The sequence below is a fragment of the Polyodon spathula genome, chromosome 10, assembly GCF_017654505.1.
Source record: "Polyodon spathula isolate WHYD16114869_AA chromosome 10, ASM1765450v1, whole genome shotgun sequence".
Classification (NCBI taxonomy): Eukaryota; Metazoa; Chordata; class Actinopteri; order Acipenseriformes; family Polyodontidae; genus Polyodon; species Polyodon spathula.
Window position 1 is genome coordinate 6587958 of NC_054543.1, and position 20486 is coordinate 6608443.

The 20486-nt window shown below is 40.3% G+C and overlaps 1 protein-coding gene across 4 annotated transcripts in view; it reads right to left on the reverse strand.

Moving 5' to 3' along the window:
• The window catches only part of LOC121321980 (serine protease HTRA1B-like), a 23240-nt gene continuing 2754 nt past the window's right edge, over positions 1-20486 (reverse strand). Inside the window, exons 2-9 of one of the 4 annotated variants that reach the window (XM_041261367.1) lie at positions 16439-16538; positions 16015-16219; positions 3914-4108; positions 3483-3515; positions 2776-2890; positions 2258-2315; positions 1757-1852; positions 1-543 (exon numbers count right to left, since the gene is read on the reverse strand). In XM_041261367.1, the coding sequence (XP_041117301.1) occupies positions 375-543; positions 1757-1852; positions 2258-2315; positions 2776-2890; positions 3483-3515; positions 3914-4108; positions 16015-16219; positions 16439-16538 (971 nt within the window). In that variant the 3' untranslated portion in view covers positions 1-374. Of the gene's footprint in view, positions 544-1756; positions 1853-2257; positions 2316-2775; positions 2957-3482; positions 3516-3913; positions 4109-16014; positions 16220-16438; positions 16542-20486 lie in introns of all 4 variants that reach the window. The other 3 variants (XM_041261365.1, XM_041261366.1, XM_041261364.1) reach the window with 3 other exon arrangements.

Genomic DNA, 20486 nt, shown 5'->3' on the forward strand with positions numbered 1-20486 from the left:
TCTTTTTAAAGTATTTTATTCCCCTTAGTTGCAGATGTCAACCAATTTTTTTTGTAAACAACAATAAACCATTCTAAAAATGCCCACTTAGTATAGTATATTCTTTATATATAATAAATATATAAAGAAACACACATTGTCTGCTTGTATATCTCTAACAGTAGTTAACATTTTTCAAATCATGCATTTAATCCCTTAACAAGTAAAAACATGGAAAAAAAAGGAAAACAAAACATCGGTGTAATGCACAGCATATCAATCTCAGTTCTCTGTATTATGAGCAAGACCGTCGGCAAGTTATAACGGGTCGAGTTCTCCCAGTCACGTCCTACAAGGGTCCACTGTGAAAGAAGAGAACCAGCTCAGAGTTGCGATCAGGGGTCGATCTCGTCGGGGATGATGGTCAGAATGACGTCTTCGTTCCCTCGGCGCACCACCATGCGCAGGGTGCTGTCCTTCTTAATGGCGTCGCTAACGTCGCTGGCTGATGTTATTAGCTTTCCGTTGATGCTGATGATCACATCGTGTTCCTTCACCCCTCCGCTGCAACGAGGAATCACACGGTCAGCTCTTCTGAACCCACCTCAATCCTAGCCAGCACTCCTGTCCTCTTGTTAAAAGGAAACTGCTCCCAAACTCTAATATCGAAGCGGCTGTTAGTTTTTCTGTTCTGTTCTGATAGCTGTATTTCTATTTTGAGTTATATTTTGTTGTTTATTATTTATTTATTTTCTTTCTGGTTATACAATGGGCATACTGAGGCTTCTTTACTAATTGTTTGATTTAATATCCACTTATTGAATTAATATCCACTTGTCCATAACTCTGTCTCTAATCTCTCGATCCTCTATCCTGTTCTTACAGAAAATAAACACACCGACTGGACTAGCAGAAGCCAGTTTGATCAGCTCCCACTTCCAGTACGGTAGATATGTTACGGGTCGTGCATTTTCAGACAGTGCTGTGGCACTGGCATTTCATCATATGCAAGTTCCAAAAAAGGAATATACCAGACTTCCTGAGATATTGGAGCTAACTGGAAATAAATAGTACAAATTCTGAAAGCAAATGGCAAACTTATATGGATTTGGCATTACATGGGTTAAATATCCCTACTGTCTGGAAACAAATGGAAAGGTGAAAGGCTTCATATATAGTACCATTGCCAAACCACTCATCCTCCCATCTCCTCAACCCTACAGCTGGGCCAAGGATATTCTCTCTGAGTGGGCCAGTGTCTGAAGTGCTGTTTTAAGCCAAGTTCTCATGGCTTCCTGTTCTAGGTCACAGGCTGGCTCTTGTTGCATTAATAGAGCTAAGGGATTCATACAGGTGAACTACAATGTCTCTTCTAGTGCTGAAATCTACTCCCTCTCGGCACAGAGAAATGGGCCAAGAGGAGCCTTTCAACATGACCCCGCACAAACAGAGGTTGCAATCTAAAGAAAGGACTGATTAAAACAAAGAGTGGCTTGTTAATTGGGAAGCAGCATTGCTGTACTGCGAACCCCTTTGTTGTGTAAGGGGGCAGTGCTGTACTGTGAACCCCTTTGTTGTGTGAAGCGGCAGTGCTGTACTGCGAACCCCGTTGTTGTGTGAAGCGGAAGTGGTGTACTGCAAACCCCCTTGTTGTGTGAAGCAGCAGTGCTGTACTGCGAACCCCCTTGTTGTGTGAAGCGGAAGTGGTGTACTGTGAACCCCTTTGTTGTGTGAAGCAGCAGTATTGTACTGCAAATTCCTTTGTTGTTCCACTTACGCTGCAGCTGGTGTTTTTGAGATGACTTCAATCACGTACGCTCCGGAGGTGACATCTGGAAAATCCTTGTGCTGTTGCTTCAGCTCCCTGGCAAGCCTGTAAAACAGTGCAATGAGTCTTAGGGATCCCAGCGACCTGCAAGGATTCTCAAAGAGACTTAGGAGCAATTCTCCAAGACTTTACATTGTGTATACAAATCCATTTCACTGGAAAAAAAAAACAAGCTTACATCTTCACACCACATGAATCAAGCTGCCTTTCTAAATTGAAAACATAATTCATTAATGGTAATTTGCAGACCAAGGATTGGATTTTGTAGCGCAGTGTGACTGTGTTAGCTCGTAATCATTGGATATTCTGCTTTTCGACAATGCTGCTATCTTTAGTATTAAAGCATGTTGCGTCTGAGACATTTTATCTACTGGATTTTGATAACTCTGAAAGTGTTTTAAGACAAAGAACCTCTAGCAATGCAGAGCTGTGTTGAAAGGGCTCACTCACGTGGTAGTGAGGCTCATCATTCTTACTCCAATATACTTCTTTTTTGGTGCAGTCATCCCTAAGGAAAAGCAGAAAGTCAATGAGTGAAGGTTAAATAACAGGCATATACACTGTAACACATGTAAAACATAGTAAATGCAAGTATGGTATAGGCATTACAGTGCACAATATACTTTGCAAATGTACCATCCGACACAACTAGACCACAGCCAACATGGTAGGCAAACTAGGATGTTCACATCAGGTATCAATGCCTCAAACACACAGAGAGGTCTGCACATATTTAAACCTGCACAGTAATGAAATGCGTTGGGTCCATCTTTCATTGGTAATGCATTAGTGCAAAGTTTACCCCGTATTCTTCTGCAAGGATGTTATAAGTTTATGCTCTGAGATCTTCTTGGTAGGTTTAGAACACTCATCTTGCAGGAAAATGAAGCAAACTTTGCACTGGTGCAAACAGAATGGAAATTGGATCCGTTGCTGTATCCAAGGCAGAGAGGAAATCCTGGAGGTACCTTTTGCCTGTCGGTCGTGGGACTCTGCGAGGAACTGCCTGATTTTATCAGAAGGAATGGCGAAGGAGATGCCAGCTGTCACCTTCAGAGTGTTGATCCCGATCACCTCGCCGTCCTTCAGAAGCAAAGAAATCCATCTCAGCTCACAGGTGTCTTTGCAGGAATTGTGCGTGGAATCTGGCTGAGAATCGGCTATTTGCATAAATTAATTTCACGTGATTGACCACTGTAAGCAATTTACAATCACTGAGCATCCACCCTTTGCACCTCCACCCCAGCTCCTGTTTCTCTGATCCAGGTATGTTTATTGAATATAATACTAAAGCATCACCACACCATTGGCACTATGGTTTACCATCATTTGCAAAGGCTTATTAATAACCAGACCCATAATGTGGTGTCTAAAATGTGATGACTATGTACATATGTACATATATATATATATATATATATATATATATATATATATATATATATATATATATATATCATATGTATTGTTCATAAAGGGGTTATTATTCAATTAGTGTGTTACTGTTATACTCCTCGATACAATGTGAGTCTGGGTGTAACAAAGCTTCTTAAGTATCATGTCTGTTGTCACTGTGTTATCATAAGAATCTCAGAGAATCAAAAAGCCTCAGCAGCAGTTCTTGCCAGTTGTTTTATTGTGTGGTCTATCAAGAAAAAAAAAAAAAAACGCTTACCAGATTCACCAGAGGGCCTCCGGAATTCCCATACTGAAAGCAAAGGCACAGTTAAGTTCAGCTGCCAAAGACATCAGCACTATATTTCAAGCACTTTATTTAGTTCCAGTATGGATGATGGTACCCATGAGCCAGACGCTGCCTTTAAGTGAATCTGTTATTTTACTCTACTTGAAACTCAGTTCTGCAATTTACAGGATTAAATACTCTGTATGGTCCCTATAGGCCTTAAGACTTAACCAAACTGAAGGCATTGTTTGCACAGTGATTCTGAGGACAAATGCTACTGAAATGAATCCATTTAAGGTATTGCTTTGAACTATTAATCTGGACTAGTGGATCCTGTGTTGGAGGGTTTTAGGACATCAAAGCTCCTAATAAAACCTGTTAACCCCACCCTAACCCCAAACCTTAAGCAATAGAGTACGCACGTTAATGATGGCGTCGGTCTGGATGTAGTCCATGTCCGAATTACGCAGGCCCAGCTCTTTGCCTCCTCGCTGGGTGGTGCTGACGATGCCGGTGGTCACTGTGTTCTGGAGGGAGAAGGGGCTCCCGATGGCCACCACAAACTCCCCCGGCCGCAGGTCAGCTGATCGGCCCAGCAGCAGAACAGGCAGCTTAGCCTGCGGAGAGGAGCCGGCGAAAATCAAACGGCAATGAAACCACTGCAGCCACTTCCACCGATACAGAAAGAAGAGCTCATCTAAACACAGGCTCCTAAGAGACACACCAATACCAGATAAGCAAATAGAAAAAAAACAGAATGATTTAATGTATACAGCTGTGTCTCCATATAAAGATTGTTTGCAATTAAACATATGCTGTAAATATATTGTATATGCATTTTCCCCTGTTATGGCCTTGCAAAAACAGTGTCACAGGTACTGTAAGTGAAACAAGGTTAGAAATTCTTAAATATGGACTTTATTGTTTGAAATATTAAAATATAGCATGCTTTAACATATTTACTTAAATTATCAAAATTAATACACAAAGCTCTAATTTACGATTCTCTAGGTCATTGTTTGATTGCTGATAACGCTTGTTTAGCCTCTGGTCATATCTCGAAACCATTTGGAGACATAGAATTATTTACAGGATTATACACAAATTACCAGTGCAAGTACAGTGCATTGAGGGACGAAACAATTTGCCAAAACTTTTCTATAAACAATTTTTCAATTGTCTGGTCCCAAGAAGGAGCAGGCTTTCGCAACCAGATCTTTGGGATCCCCTAAACTACCATGCTGAGCGAGTCTGGACGATAATACAAAAAGCAGGGGGATCGTGTTGGAATACGATAGAACGTCCAGGTTGAGTCGAGTTTCTAAAAGCGGTTTCACGGTTGATTAACGACGCAGGGTAAGTGAATAAGAAACATCTAAAAGAGGAAAAGGTGATGGTGCTGGAAAGCCATGGAAATCAACACTTGCTTTTGTTTTAATGTATTATGGAAAGAAAAAAAAGCAGGAAAAACTTTACTGGTCTCAAATTCTCATCCGGCCAGATCTTTACTTACCTACGTGCTAAGTACAGGACATAGAGAAGCCTGGCTGGCATTGAGTAACTGCCTATATAAATAGAACACGCAACAAAGTGTGTCAAGCATTCTCCAGAATGCTCTGAATATGTGGGAAGGGGAATCTTTCACCTCCTCCTTCCCACTCGAGGAATACATCCCTTCAACAGGAATAGCTGTCTGCAATCCACTGCATGTAAGCAATTAAACAGATGGGGGTGAAAGTGAGCAGAAATGCAAAAGTTTCTGGGATTTTTGTTTTTATTGATGCTCAAGCTGCATTAGTGTCAAGGATCTGTGCAGTCTTTTACCCCGTTAATTGCAATAAAACATAAAACGGCCGGCTTCTGCACAGGTTCATAATCACACAACCTTTGTTGTTAGGTGTCAGCACCTTAAATAAGTGTCTTCACATTTCAGTGAGAGGCTACTGAAAATAAAGCCTTCGTTAGTCCCCTCACTAACTTGTTGATAGTGTGAAGATGTAAGTGCCGGTGACCTAAGTTCACTGTGTTTGAAATAAAGTAACTTGGAAAAATTGTCCATGCAAATAGAGGCGTAGAGTTGCTTCTAAAAATGATCTAAACAGGTGTCCAACGTTGGTCTTTCCAAACTTGTTCTAAATTGTTAAACCGAACCAACAGAACCTCCACCCAGAGCCTGAAGTTCTTCATTATAGCATTTACCTGTTAAACGTGGAGTGGAAGGGCCCTTGAGGACCGTGACTGGACACCCTGGGTTTTAAGTTTTTAGGTGAGACTTTGTATAGACCAGTAGAATGAACCCCTTGTTCTTTATAAACCCAGTCTAACTGAGAAGCACGGTAAAAAAGGCATGGCAAATAGTCCAGATCCAGCAAAATTCCAGCAGTGATTTTTCAGAACAGAACTGGAGCATTTCCACAGCAACATAAAAAAATACAGATCTTGCAACATTGCTGCAGGCCAGAAGCCAATCAAGAACAACGTGTTACTACTGCTGAAAAGACGTGACTAACATGATGAACATGCACTTAGTACTGTGCTGGGCGAATTCCTGCAGCTCCTTCCCTGCCAGTAGTGCTCTGACTGTCAGTATGACCCTGTAGTCATTTTTACAACTGCAGAAGCTTTACCACATTCTCCTATTTTCTGTTCTGAATGCCCCTTTGTCTAAACTCCATTTGTGACCCCTGGTCCTTGTTTCTTTTTTCAGGCTGAAAAAGTCCCTTGGGTCGACACTGTCAATACCTTTTAGAATTTTGAATGTTTGAATTAGGTCACCACGTAGTCTTCTTTGTTCAAGACTGAACAGATTCAATTCTTTTAGCCTGTCTGCATATGACATGCCTTTTAAGCCCGGAATAATTCTGGTCGCTCTTCTTTGCATTCTTTCTAGAGCAGCAATATCTTTTTTATAGCGAGGTGACCAGAACTGCACACAATATTCAAGATGAGGTCTTACTAGTGCATTGTACAGTTTTAACATTACTTCCCTTGATTTAAATTCAACACTTTTCACAATGTATCCGAGCATCTTGTTAGCCTTTTTTATAGCATCCCCACATTGTCTAGATGAAGACATTTCTGAGTCAACAAAAACTGAAAAGACTGAAAAGGTCTTTTTAATAGATTCCTTCTCCAATTTCAGTATCTCCCATATGATATTTATAATGTACATTTTTATTTCCTGCATGCAGTACCTTACACTTTTCTCTATTAAATGTCATTTGCCATGTGTCTGCCCAGTTCTGAATCTTGTCTAGATCATTTTGAATGACCTTTGCTGCTGCAACAGTGTTTGCCACTCCTCCTACTTTTGTGTCGTCTGCAAATTTAACAAGTTTGCTTACTATACCAGAATCTAAATCATTAATGTAGATTAGGAATAGCAGAGGACCTAATACTGATCCCTGTGGTACACCGCTGGTTACCACACTCCATTCTGAGGTTTTTCCTCTAATCAGTACTTTCTGTTTTCTACATGTTAACCACTCCCTAATCCATGTACATGTGTTTCCTTGAATCCCAACTGCGTTCAGTTTGAGAATTAATCTTTTGTGTGGGACTTTGTCAAAAGCTTTCTGGAAATCTAAATAAACCATGTCATATGCTTTGCAATTATCCATTATCGATGTTGCATCCTCAAAAAAATCAAGCAAGTTAGTTAGACACGATCTCCCTTTCCTAAAACCATGTTGACTGTCTCCCAGGACCCTGTTACCATATAGGTAATTTTCCATTTTGGATCTTATTATAGTTTCCATAAGTTTGCAAATAATAGAAGTCAGGCTTACTGGTCTGTAGTTACCTGGTTCAGTTTTGTTTCCCTTTTTGTGGATCGGTATTACGTTTGCAATTTTCCAGTCTGTCGGTACCACCCCTGTGTCAAGAGACTGCTGCATGATCTTGGTTAGCGGTTTGTAAATTACTTCTTTCATTTCTTTGAGTACTACTGGGAGGATCTCATCCGGCCCAGGGGATTTGTTTATTTTAAGAGCTCCTAGTCCCTTTAACACTTCTGCCTCTGTTATGCTAAAGTTATTTAAAACTGGATAGGAACTGGATGACATGTGGGGCATGTTGTCAGTATCTTCCTTTGTAAAAACTTGTGAAAAGTAATCATTTAATATATTTGCTATTTTTTTTTCTTCATCTACGATTTTGCCATTTGTATCTCTTAAACATTTAATCTCCTCTTTGAATGTTCTCTTGCTGTTGTAATATTGGAAAAACATTTTGGAATTGGTTTTAGCTCCCTTAGCAATGTTCATTTCTATTTCTCTCTTGGCCTTTCTAACTTCCTTTTTGACTTGCGTTTGCAGTTCTGTGTACTCTTTCTGCGTACTTTCTTTTTGGTCCTTTTTTAATGCTCTGTAAAGTGCCTTTTTTCGCTGAATATTTTTTTTAATTGATCTATTAAACCATTTTGGCAATTTAGTTTTACATTTAGATTTGTCTACTTTAGGGATATAATTGTTTTGCGCCTCTAGTACTACATTTTTGAAGAACAACCATCCTTCTTCTGTGGGTGTTTTCTCTATTTTACTCCAATCTACTTCTGTTAGTCACTGTTTCATACCTTCATAGTTTGCTTTTCTAAAATTGTAAACCTTAGCTTTAGTCATTACTTTTGGGGATTTAAAAAACACTTCAAATGAGACCATGTTGTGGTCTGAGTTTGCCAGTGGTTCTCTGACCTCTGTTTTAGTTATTCTGTCTTCGTTATTTGAAAAGACTAAATCAAGGCATGCCTCCCCTCTAGTCGGTGCCTTGACAAATTGTGTTAGGAAGCAGTCATTTGTCATTTCCACCATTTCTATTTCATCCTTCGCGCTACCCACTGGGTTTTCCCATATTATGTGGGGGAAGTTGAAATCCCCCATTAGTATGGCTTCTCCTTTGCTACACGCATTTCTAATGTCATTGTATAACAGATTATTGTGCTCACCGTCTGAATCTGGCGGTCTATAGCATGCTCCTATTATTATGCCCTTTGAATTTTTGTCCGTTATTCTGACCCATATTGATTCGGTTTTATTTTCTTTGTCCAGGTTTAACACCTGGGCTTCAAGACTGTTTCTTATGTATAGCGCTATACATAAGTAAAGACACATGACAGTTTCTTTACTGTGCGAGCCATGGGTGACTCAGTACAATTCATCATTTTGAACATAAACCTTATCTTAACGGAACAGAACCAGTTACAGCAGTATTTGAGCAAATCATTTTTCAAACAAACATACCACAATATATAAACGTCAACAGCTCATATATGTAGGTGCCATAAATTAACATTATGTGGAATACTTCTTTCAATATCTCAGCCAATCAGAAGTCAGTAAAATAAAATTAAAAAAAAAAACAGGTCAGCTTATGGAATCCCATATACAAGTTTACCATGGTATTTTTGCACAATATTCTTTTTACAATTTTCCTATGCTTTTCCCATGGTAATGCTTTGCATTTACCATAGCTTACCCTGGTTTGCCATGTTTATTAATATGCTTTGCCATACCTGCCTGTTCTTCCCAATACTTTACCATGCTTTCACAGTGCTTTATTACACTTTGCTATGCTTCACTGTGGTAAACTATTGATAAACCAACGCACAGCGGGACATGCTTGAACTATTAAAATGGCAACTCCCCTATTCAGTTACAAGACTTGAACAGATTAATTTCTATGGTAGCTGGGGGAGTTTACTTGAGTTCAAACAGCTGGCACAGCACAGCAGCAAAACAGCAAAGGCACGGCAATTAAGAGAAATACAGGGAAGGTGAGAGAAGATGTGCATCAGAATGTGAGACGCCAGTGGACTGTGTATAGCTAGATACTGTATGGTACATGGGCTTCTATGTGCCTCTTTTAAAATCCTCACTGACAAGAGCAAAAGACAGGCTGACACCAAGTAACAAGAAAGAAAGAACAGGCTTTTGAATGCACCTCAATTGCCAAGGATGAGTATTACAGTTTATTACAAACTATAGTGGAATTTTGGTCAAAAGACTTTCTCATTACACTATGTAACACATTTTTTGTTCCTGGTTAGTGAGTGTTATTTCCTAATTGCTTATGCCTCAAAAGTATAGAAAATGTCTATTATTCCCCACAGACTTTGCTTTTGTGACCAGGACAGTGATAATTTGAAATTTACCTATTTCCAATGAGAAAACTGGCAAATTTGTGTCTTTTCGTTCACATAAAGTCAGAAAAAAACAACATATGAATCCAAATTAACATGTATTTAAAGTAATACAAAAATGACTACAAAAGATTTAGAAGTGAGTAGTTTTTCGAGATTTACGATTATACTGTAAATCATTTTCACGAATCAGCCCCCAAATGTAGTCTCCCATCATGTTCTCGTTATACTGTCCTTGGTAGCGGCGCTCAAAGTCCAGTATATCCTGGTGGAAGCGCTCACCTTGCTCCTCCGAGTACGCTCCCATGTTCTCCTTGAATTTATCAAGATGAGCATCAAGAATATGGACTTTGAGGGACATCCTACAGCCCATTGTGCCGTAGTTCTTCACCAGAGTCTCAACCAGCTCCACATAGTTTTCGGCCTTGTGATTGCCCAGAAAGCTCCGAACCACTGCGACAAAGCTGTTCCAAACCGCTTTCTTCTTACTAGTGAGCTTCTTGGGAAATTCATTGCACTCCAGGATCTTCTTTATCTGTGGTCCGACGAAGACATTGGCTTTGACCTTTGCCTCAGACAGCTTAGGGAAGAAGTCTTGAAGGTACTTGAAGGCTGCCGACTCCTTATCTAGAGCTCTGAAATTAACCCCATCCCTGCCAATTTAAAAAGGGCAGAGCTTTGCTCTGCCACACACCTCCCCCCATGTACAACGTACACCGGCTGCAATCAGCCAACTCCCCCCTTCTGAGAGCGGCAGCGGCTCCTCCCTCTCTGGCTCTGGGAGCGACGGCGGCTCCTCCTCCTCCCTCTCTGGCTCTTTGAGCGACGGCGGCTCCTCCTCCCTCTCTGGCTCTGGGAGCGACGGCGGCTCCTCCTCCCTCTCTGGCTCTGGGAGCGACGGCGGCTCCTCCTCCCTCTCTGGCTCTGGGAGCGACGGCGGCTCCTCCTCCCTCTCTGGCTCCCGGGAAGGCGGCTCACCCCTCTCTGGCTCCCGGGAAGGCGGCTCACCCCTCTCTGGCTCTCGGGAAGGCGGCTCACCCCTCTTTATTGGAGTGGCCGGGGCATCTCCCATGTCTACCGCCAGGTAATTAACCACCATGAGGGCAACCTCTGGGAAGGACGCTGGGTGGTGTCGTTCCTCCCACTGTTCCCACCTCTCCCCATCTCGATGCCGCAGCGTGTTGATAACTATGGGGAGATCATGGACGAGGTCTGCCTCAGGGTGCATCAACCAGTCCCAGATCTCCTGGGAAGGTGGTGAAGGTGGTGGTGCTGGAGGTAGTGGGGTGGCCCCTGATGCCCGGGGTGAATACTGCACCTCTTCCTGGGCCTGGTTGTAGGGGCATCCTGACCAGTTGTGGCCGTCCTCCTCACACCGGCCACACCAGTTTGCCGGTGGCACATTTGGGCAGGACCGCCAACGATGGTCCTCCTTCCCGCACCAGGAACACCAAGGGAAGAGGCTGGCCGGGTCCTCTAGCAGTGGCTGCAGCAGCTTACATTTCTTCAGCTGCTGCTTGTCCTGCCTTTGCCGCTGTCTGCTCTTCTTTCCCATTTTTTTTTTCAAAAAAAAAAAAAAAATTATCCCAAAAATTCCAAAAAAAATAAATAAATACTGCTCTGAGCCTCTAGGTGGCACTATCCCGCTTCTGACACTAAATGTGGCAGGCTGGTGAGTGGATAGAGGCCCAGAGACAGACTGCAGTTCAAAAAAATATACTTTTATTATAAATAGATACAAAAATAAAAAGGCACAAGGGTCAAAACAAAGGGATTGAAACACAAAAAGAAAGACAAAAAAAACCAAAATGTACAAAATAAAGATTTCCAGGCTGGGCAATGCCTTCACTGGATTTAGAAAATTGAAAAAAAAATCACAACCAACAAACCACCAACCTGCTTCCTCAGCTCCCTCCTCCCAAATGAGAAGCAGAGGCCTCCTTTTATGTCAGGTGGCTGGGCGTTGATTGATCGTTAATTAACCTAATCAAGTAATCAACCCTAGCCACCTGAACATAATAAACCCAGGCAGGTATGGGGAAATTAACCCCATCCCTGCCAATTTAAAAAGGGCAGAGCTTTGCTCTGCCACAATGATATATTTTTTCAATAACATTGAAAATTGTAAAACATTTTAAAATTAAAAACTTTTACAATTTTAAAAATTTTAACAAATTTGATAACATAAAATTCCGAGCAACAATTGTCCATCTTACCTTCCAGAGTTTTTTTGCAGTGCTCGCAGGTGAAATGAGGTGCTCAGAGCTTGTCTTGATCCCCGACAGGCATGCCGAAATATGCCTTGTAGGCCTCACACATCTTAGCAGATGCTTCCACAGAGTACTTTTTCGCTCTTGTCTTGATAAATTGGCCGCAGACATAGCAAAATGCGTCTGCCGGATGCTTGCAGCCTCTTGATGCCATCTCAGAGAAATGCAGATATGTATCCACTTAGGCAGCTGGAACTAAACTGAACTGGTGGGCCTGTATTTATACTACTATTTATATTACTGGAAAGTTCTAGAAAGTTCTAGAAGTTACTCCAAGTTTACTCAGTACTGAATATATCTGGAATGTTCTGGAAAATAGGTAAATTTCAAAATATCACTGTCCTGGTCACAAAAGCAAAGTTTGTGGGAAATAATAGCCATTTTCTATACTTTTGAGACATAAGCAATAAGAAATAACACTTACTACCCAGGAACCAAAAAGAAAAAAAAATTGTTACACGGTGTTATAAAGCACCACGGTTATAGAACCCTGACCAAGCATTTTAGAACAGCCCATTCTCCAAAAATAAAAAATAAATAAATAAATAATTGCAAATATATATATATATATATATATATATATATTTAGATAAAATATATATATATATTTTATATATTATATTATTATACTTAAATTTGGACGTAACGTTTATATATATATATATATATATGTATATATAATATATATATATATATATATATATATGGATGTACATCCTGATATTGATGCGATAGAGGCATCTGGAACCTCTAGGTACCAGATAGTTTGTATCAAATGGAAATTACATCACATTACAATAAGCTATACTATTTAATTATTCTAACTTATTATAAAAAATACATACTTTAGTATAGGGCTAATTTCACCTACTCAAGGTCAGAAGAGCCAGTAAGTGAATACCAGCCTATATCATGCAGCAGCTTGTACAATATTCTATAATATTAAGCAGACCTCCATGCTGATGTGATAAGAGCCATCTCAAATGTCTTTGTATCAGATGGCTTCTATGAGAATAGCCATTTAATTATACACATTCACATACACATATAAAACTACAGTATAGGGTTTGTGTAACTTACAAGCAGAGATCTATTATGATTATTAATTACAGAAGGCAAGATAAAGTCTTTAGTTTGGAACAATGTAAGACAATACAACAGAGCTGTGTCTGTGTGCCTCTGGGTTCATGCTGCACTTAACCCGCACTGCAGCTTGGCAGAGTTTAAAAGGGCACCAGAGCCAATGCTGCCATTCCAGTTATTCTTTTCTCCTCATTAAAAGGACACTGGGAGATACTTGTGGGAGTTACAGTGCAGCTGCAGCCTAGCGCTTATTTGTCTTCATCATATTATGTCCTTCTAATATCAGCGCTTTAAATGTGCAATGATAAAATGTAATTTTATCTGAAATTTTACTACTCCACAATCTCTCAATATTGTCGACTGTTTAATCCAAACTGAAACTCCCTCATGCAATAGCACTAATGCTGGTGTTCTGCTCCCGTAGCTCCCATTCTGGCCGACAGCTTATGTTTGAAGTTAATAAAAAAAAAAATAATTGAATGTAAATCTTTGCGATAGATTAGTTTTATCTAGCTTTACTGCATATCAGCACATGCAGATTCAGAAATTTGGTTACAAACCAACGTAACCACAAAATGCCGGTCTCTACCCAAGTTTCTGTAGCCTAGGGGAGAATGAAACACACCCAAGCAAAGCACTTCTCAGTAAAGTACTTGACAACCTGCTAAAATTAGCCTTTCCCCAGAGGCAGTCATTCTGTAGGAACAGGCTGAGGTTATTTTCACTTACTTTTAAAATGCTCTTACAATTGTAGTGTGCCATTTATTTAAAGGGGATTGACTGCACATATATGCACTGGCTGGCCAAAAAACGAGTTAATCACTGTCGTATCCCACAATTCAAAGCTCCTGCTGCATTGTTTAGTGTCGAAGGTATCACATGACCACATAAGTTTGTTCACACTATTCTCCAGTATTATTTTGTAACCCAAGCAAAAATAGTACTGGAGAATCACATGAATAAACTCCCTGATTGATAGCAGAACACAAGACAAGAAACTAAGAATAAGATTAAAAGGTTTCATGTTTCCACACAATATCCCTGTTACTTTTCGGTGCCTGTGGCAATCGAATGGCTTGTTTGATCAGAAATTACAGGGAGTAAATACAATGACAAACAAAAAAAAACATGTTTCAAAGCCTTTTTGCGTGATTGTTGGGTAGCCACTGCCTCAATCAAAATTGCCAAACCACAAGGCTCCATCACAAAAAACAGCCTTGCGGAATTAAATGACTCACAGAAATGGAAAAAGCAAACATGTTCCATATCCATCACAAAAAGAGTTATTTCCACCAGGAGCTGATTATATCACCACAAGCCGCAAAGTTATCCAGACTTTATCGCTTTAACCCAATTGAGCCAATTTCAACTGGTATTCTCTGTTTTGTTTTTTTAAAGACATTGAAAAAGACTTCCAGGTGAAACGTTTGTCATGGAATCTTAGTTTCTTTAAGTATTTCTAAATCTACCACTATTGTGTGATTTAATACGGTTTAATTAGGATATGCAACTTTTTCATTGGTTGGTTTTGGGTTCTGTTTTCGGTAATACAATAGGATTGGATTTTCCCCCATTGAGAGAAATTCTGCAATTCCTATCAATGTACAGAGCAGACTTGTCTGTACATGTTTTATGCTCCAACTGTAACCATGTGTTGCTTGCCAATCTGAGTCAGACCTTAATGACAATAGCTCATTCAATTAACCCATGCTTTTCTTTTTAGTTTCACTGCATGTTGCTTTACTTACCAGTTCTAACTATTGGGTTCATTCTCCAGCAACAGCTGCCGTGGATACTGTAGAACAGAGGGATGTTGTAGCTAAATCGCATGAGGGTTACTATGTATTGTTTGTATTTTAATAGCATTTAAGGTTACCACACATATCCACCGAACAGGCAGACACTGCAACTGCTATAATTACACTTATAAGAGAACTTTCTGTTAAATGAGAAGTCAGGTCGACTGTGCTGTGTTCACCCTGATTAGCTACTAAACCAGATCCAATAAAGTGAAACACTCAACCCTATTCACAAAGCTTTAACTCCCACCTATTTTCCAGCACAGTAGGAAATGAAAATGTATTCTTTCTGTAAATGTGGGTAGAAAGGAACAAACCTACATAAAACAAAAACAGCTGATCTAAAAGCCAGGTGTAGAAGAAAAAAAAAGTATTGTTATCTAGTGTGGGGAAAATCAGAACGTTTCTCTGTGGTACCACAATAACACTGCCAGCCTGCAAGCTGACACATGCCGTGACATCCTTCACAACACACATTAAAAGTAAGGAGTAGTCTAGCTGAGGGCGATATGACACAGTTACCTAACAAATGTCTCTCAGTTGCCCTTAAATATCTGTGTCAGACGAGGTCACTGCTGTATTCCAGTTTAATCACCCCACCACCTCACATGAAGCTCCGTGTCCAGCGCTGCGGTAAATCATCCTTGGCTTTGTTTTATTCTGTTGAGACCCGTTCCAAGGAAAACAAAGGAATTATCTACCCCTATTTCTCAATCCTAGCATGAGAAGTCTTTCCCGCTTTCTCTATCACAGATTTCGTTTCCATTTTGACTCAGGGGACCCAATATATCCTGCCACCACAACACTATACATTCAATTCCTGAGCTTGTACAGCTGATATTAAGACCACCTGAGTCTCACACTCAGCAACGCATTTCGTATGCAGTGTTTACACAAAGCCACAGCCTCAAATTGCCTCTCAGAGACGTTGGGAACCACAGTACACAGTTGTGCACTGAGTAGGGACCCAATATCTCAAAGAGTTAGGAACAAGGACAGAGGGGTCATGGCTCTCAATGTGGGAAATTGAAAAGAGTGAGTTTATTGTTAAGATGCCTGGCCATGTCTGCTGTCAGTAGGGAAGAGTCAAACCCATGAACGTGTGGTTCAGATGAATTCTCTACCAGCTCTGATTGCTCAGTTACACTGCCGTCCACCTCCAACAAGGTGTTTAAATCAAGTCTTTCTTACCCTTTTTCACTACTTTTAAAATAGCCCTCTATAGTCCAGCTTACCGCAGTGTCTATTTTAATTAGTGCAATGTCCGCCTTCTCATCCACGTCCGTGATTTTGGCATTGTAAGTGGCCCCATTCTTCAGCTCCACCTTCACTCTGTGCTTATTGGCCACCACGTGAGCATTTGTGACAATCAGCCCGTCCTCCGAGACCACAAAACCAGAGCCACTCGCCACGGCAACTTCCCTCTTCGAAAACGTCAACCTGAGAGATGGAGGAAGAGACTCAAATCCAGTGAGATGTAACGTTCAATATGTGCCTCCATTGTCACTGCTTTCCATTTCTGATATTTTTGTTTACATTTTTTAATTCATATATTAAATGTATTAAATATCTTTTTTTTTTGGACCACCTTAAAGTAGTACAGTATTTTCACAGGGGATACAGTGATAGACTAGAGGATATCAATTGACACACACGTACTTGCGGTACAGTTCAATGTGAACCACAGCAGGCGCAATTTTCTCCACCACATCCGCAATGAAGTTGTATCTGTGCCGGAGGCTGTCTGGGTTTGCTTGACCTGCTGAGGACAAAAATAATTATCACAATGTTCCAAAAAGCGTAAGAGGGTAATTCCAAATTTCACACAGCACTCTTCTCGTGACATGAGTTTGCGCACCAACAGGATTTAAAACATGATCCACAGCGTCCCACAATTCCTTGGTGTCTATTTAATATATGAGATGCCTACCTACGAAAATCAGAAGAGTTAGAAGTACTGAGTGAGTGGCAGCATTATTAAGACCCCCTTACTGATAAACTGTCCACCCCACTGTAATGGAAGTTACAGTTCAGACACAGCAGCTATAGCTATAGACCTATTCTCTGTGTCTAGAAATCAAAGTTTTGAACTATGATATAACAGACTTTTTGTAAGTGAAATCCAATCCATTAATTCAGTGAGCTCTGGCACACAAACATTCCCGATGTTGCCTCTTACAAAACACGTTATGAATCGTGTGAAGGGGTGATATAACAGAGTCAGGGCAGGAAGCTCATGGAGTCACAGGCTGATGTTGACTCAGCTCCAGCTACAGACTTTCATCTCCCTGCCCAGCGGGAATCAGCAACAGATTGTGGAATCCTGGGCCAAGCTTGGACCGAATCAATGCATTCATTACCGTCAAAGGAGGACATACTTGATTCTCTGCCAGTGACTTGCAAAATAATGATTTAACAAGTTTGATTAAATGTTTAGGAACTACAGTCGACCATCACTAATCCAAAATGACCCCTGGTGCATGTGCTTTACCATGCTTTCAATATGCACTTACTCTTCACTGCAACTCAAACCTGTAGGGAGTGCTGCTTTATCGTGTTATATTTCAAAGTGAAAAAAAAAAAAAACACTTTAGGAATGTTCAATTCACCTGTGCAACTATAAGCCCAGGAAAGTCACTGCTAACCCTTATGGGTGCACCTTTAATTAAAAAATAAACTCCCGGCTGCCACAGTAACTTGCATCAGTCCTATTAATAATGCCACACCTCACTTCAGCTATTCAGCTTAAGAAAGTGGTTGAAAACTGCTGGGATAATTAGTAATTCTGGTAAATAGCAATCTAAGCAGAAAAAAAGTTGAAATAACTCACAGAGCGGGATCACAAATATCTCACAAATGCAGATGTGATCCCTTTAAGTATCGGCCAGCCTTTTATTGCACTTGTGAGGCCAGAGCCCACTCTGGCAGTACAGCACTGTGTATTTCATGCTAAGATATTCCTTTTGCACGTGCTCCAAGCTCCCAGGAGTAATGGAAGCAGGGTCTTGCAATGGAAAAGTTATTCACAGCATCACACCACAATCTGTTTGATTACCATGTGGAATTACCATCGGCTATGCATTCATTTGAAAACACATTATGCTTTTTAAGCATACATTTACATGTTGTAAACTTGTATACTGTTTTAATGCAGAGATAACAATATTCCCATACCCCTAACCAAACCACGTAGAAATATACATATTGGGCTTAATTCTCATGCTATAACTGACTCCAGATCATCACTCGCTAATTGTTTTAAAAAAAGATAAACACGGCCAGTAGAGTTCCCAAACCAGACATAAACTGAAGTTTTTTAGAATTGTAGTGTCTTTTTTCTTCTTTCTTTTTCAGATAAATATGTGGCAAATGACAATTTGGAGTAGATAGCTTTGCGACTCTATCCCATTGCATCGGTGCTGTACGATACTAGCTGATATCCACCACATCCTGTTAGGCTAGATTGTCATGGCTACCATTTACCCATAATGCCATTACACTAGCACTTGTGTTTTTGTTGTAAACCCTGCACGTCCACCTACCCATGGCTCCTGTCTACAGTGTTATAAATATATTGTGTATTGTGTGAATATTATATATATATATATATATATATATATATATATATATATATATATATATATATATATATATATATATATATATATATATATATATATATATATATATATATATAGGATATATCGACCAGAGTGCTGTTCAAAGCCATCACAAGTCAGTTTTGTAACAGTTGTGCATCTGTATTTCGGTATCTTACAGTTACTCTAGACTGTGGGGATTGTTTATCATGTCCCAAACAAAAACATCTGCTGTGCATGACTGGAAGAAAAACAAAGTCTAAAAAAAACCCACACAGGATTTCAAAATATGGTTATAAACCAAACAAGTGTTTATCCAGACTGGGGTAACTGTTTTGGTGGCCCCATTAACCCTCACCATGAGTACTGGAGTTCATGTGGGAGTGGGGGGGGGGGGGGGGGGGGCAGACAATGACTGAAATCATTAATGTCTGCTGTCACGTTTTATTGAGAGGTCATATTGCCAGAGGCTCCTGGTGCCTGATTTTGCCACCTCACTGGTTTATTTTTATATTTAACTGAAGCCGTGCTCATAGCAGGTTTCTGCAGCCATTTCAACAGCAATACATACTCTACAGGTACTTTATATCAAGGGTTCTGACAAGACAACACAAACAGAACATATTTACTGCACTCTACTTACACCACAGTGCTAACAGAGCTAGTAAGGCTGACATGAAATTAATGCACAAAAAAAAAAAAAAACATTAATTGGCATGCAACTAATTACGCAAGGTAAAACAAAGAAACAAATGAATTTGAAGCGTTGGAAGTAATGGAGAATTAGTGAATTTAAAAAAATAAATAATAAAAAAGCCCCAATGATTGCTGCTTGTGACTTTTCCCTCCTCAATGTATTTCTTTCAGAATGGCAGACCTGACTTGTCTATTATTACCCCCCTGAAAGCAGCAGCAGACCCCCTCCTCAACACTCTCAGTTACTTCTCCTGGTGAATGTCAGGCTGGGTTCCTGACCTTATTGCATTCCCTCTGGAAACTTTTCTTCCTGTCCCGGGAGTCCACTCTGCGCCCTCATTGCTTGCCTGTCACTCTGTGTTGGCTGCAGGACTTCCACACTGCCCTTCACAGTTCTGCCTGCATCAGTCTCAGATGACTCCTCTTGCATCTTTTTTCAGAGTCACTCCCAGGATATTGTTGACACTTGTGTTTTATGTGTTTTTCCATTCGGAAGCTGGGCAGTGGATTGAGTTGCAGGACTGAGATTCTCTCCCTTAGCTGCCTCAGCAGCAGCTGCAGCAATAGTGCATATGGGATGCAGAGCAAACACCCTCACTGTAAAGTACACGTTTACAATTCAGATCAATTAAGTCCCACATGTGCAGTTTTGACAGAAGCACCTATTATAGCGAACAAGTAATTTCATTTTAAAAAAAAGATCTGCTTAAAGAAAGATCATGTTTACAAGTCTTGCATACAGATACAGTTTAAATTACATTGTGCAATGGGAAAAAAAATACTGAAATTCCTTTTGTCTGAAAAGTTTTAGAATCACAATTTGGCAAAAAGAGTAAGCTACAAAAACATACTGACCAGCAAAAAAAAAAAAAAAAACTGCTGCATAAAAGCCACATCCACTGCTCTCATGCTATAGTAGTCTTGAAGAGAATGTGCTGTGGTTGCTTGACGTGACAGGGAGCTGCTGACAATGGCTGGCTACTTGTTGTTTCTGGGGGCTCTAAATACAAAGTCAGCAGCCAAAACGTACAACCTCGAAACCAATGGCGTCAGGGTCTTTCTTATTATGATTAAGGAGTCGTCTTTCCCGCTGATACTACAGTAATTGATGCTTTAATTGCTTAGAATTTACAGAGCAGTAAAATCATATTAAAACCGTCTGTTTTATTTGGTGCATTGCACACAGCTGGAACCAAACTGCCTGACATGATGGATTTATGCAATAGCTGCGTTTCTAGTTAAGAATGTAAGGCTGGCACAAGTGCAACTAGAAGAACTGCAGTCACTGAGGAACACACTGAGCAGAGACACAAAAGGATTTATGTATTGAGGTATCTGAAATGATGCTCATGGAGAGGGCTTTAATATCCTAATATAAGTGTGCTTGATTGTAATGGATTACAGTATTCTCC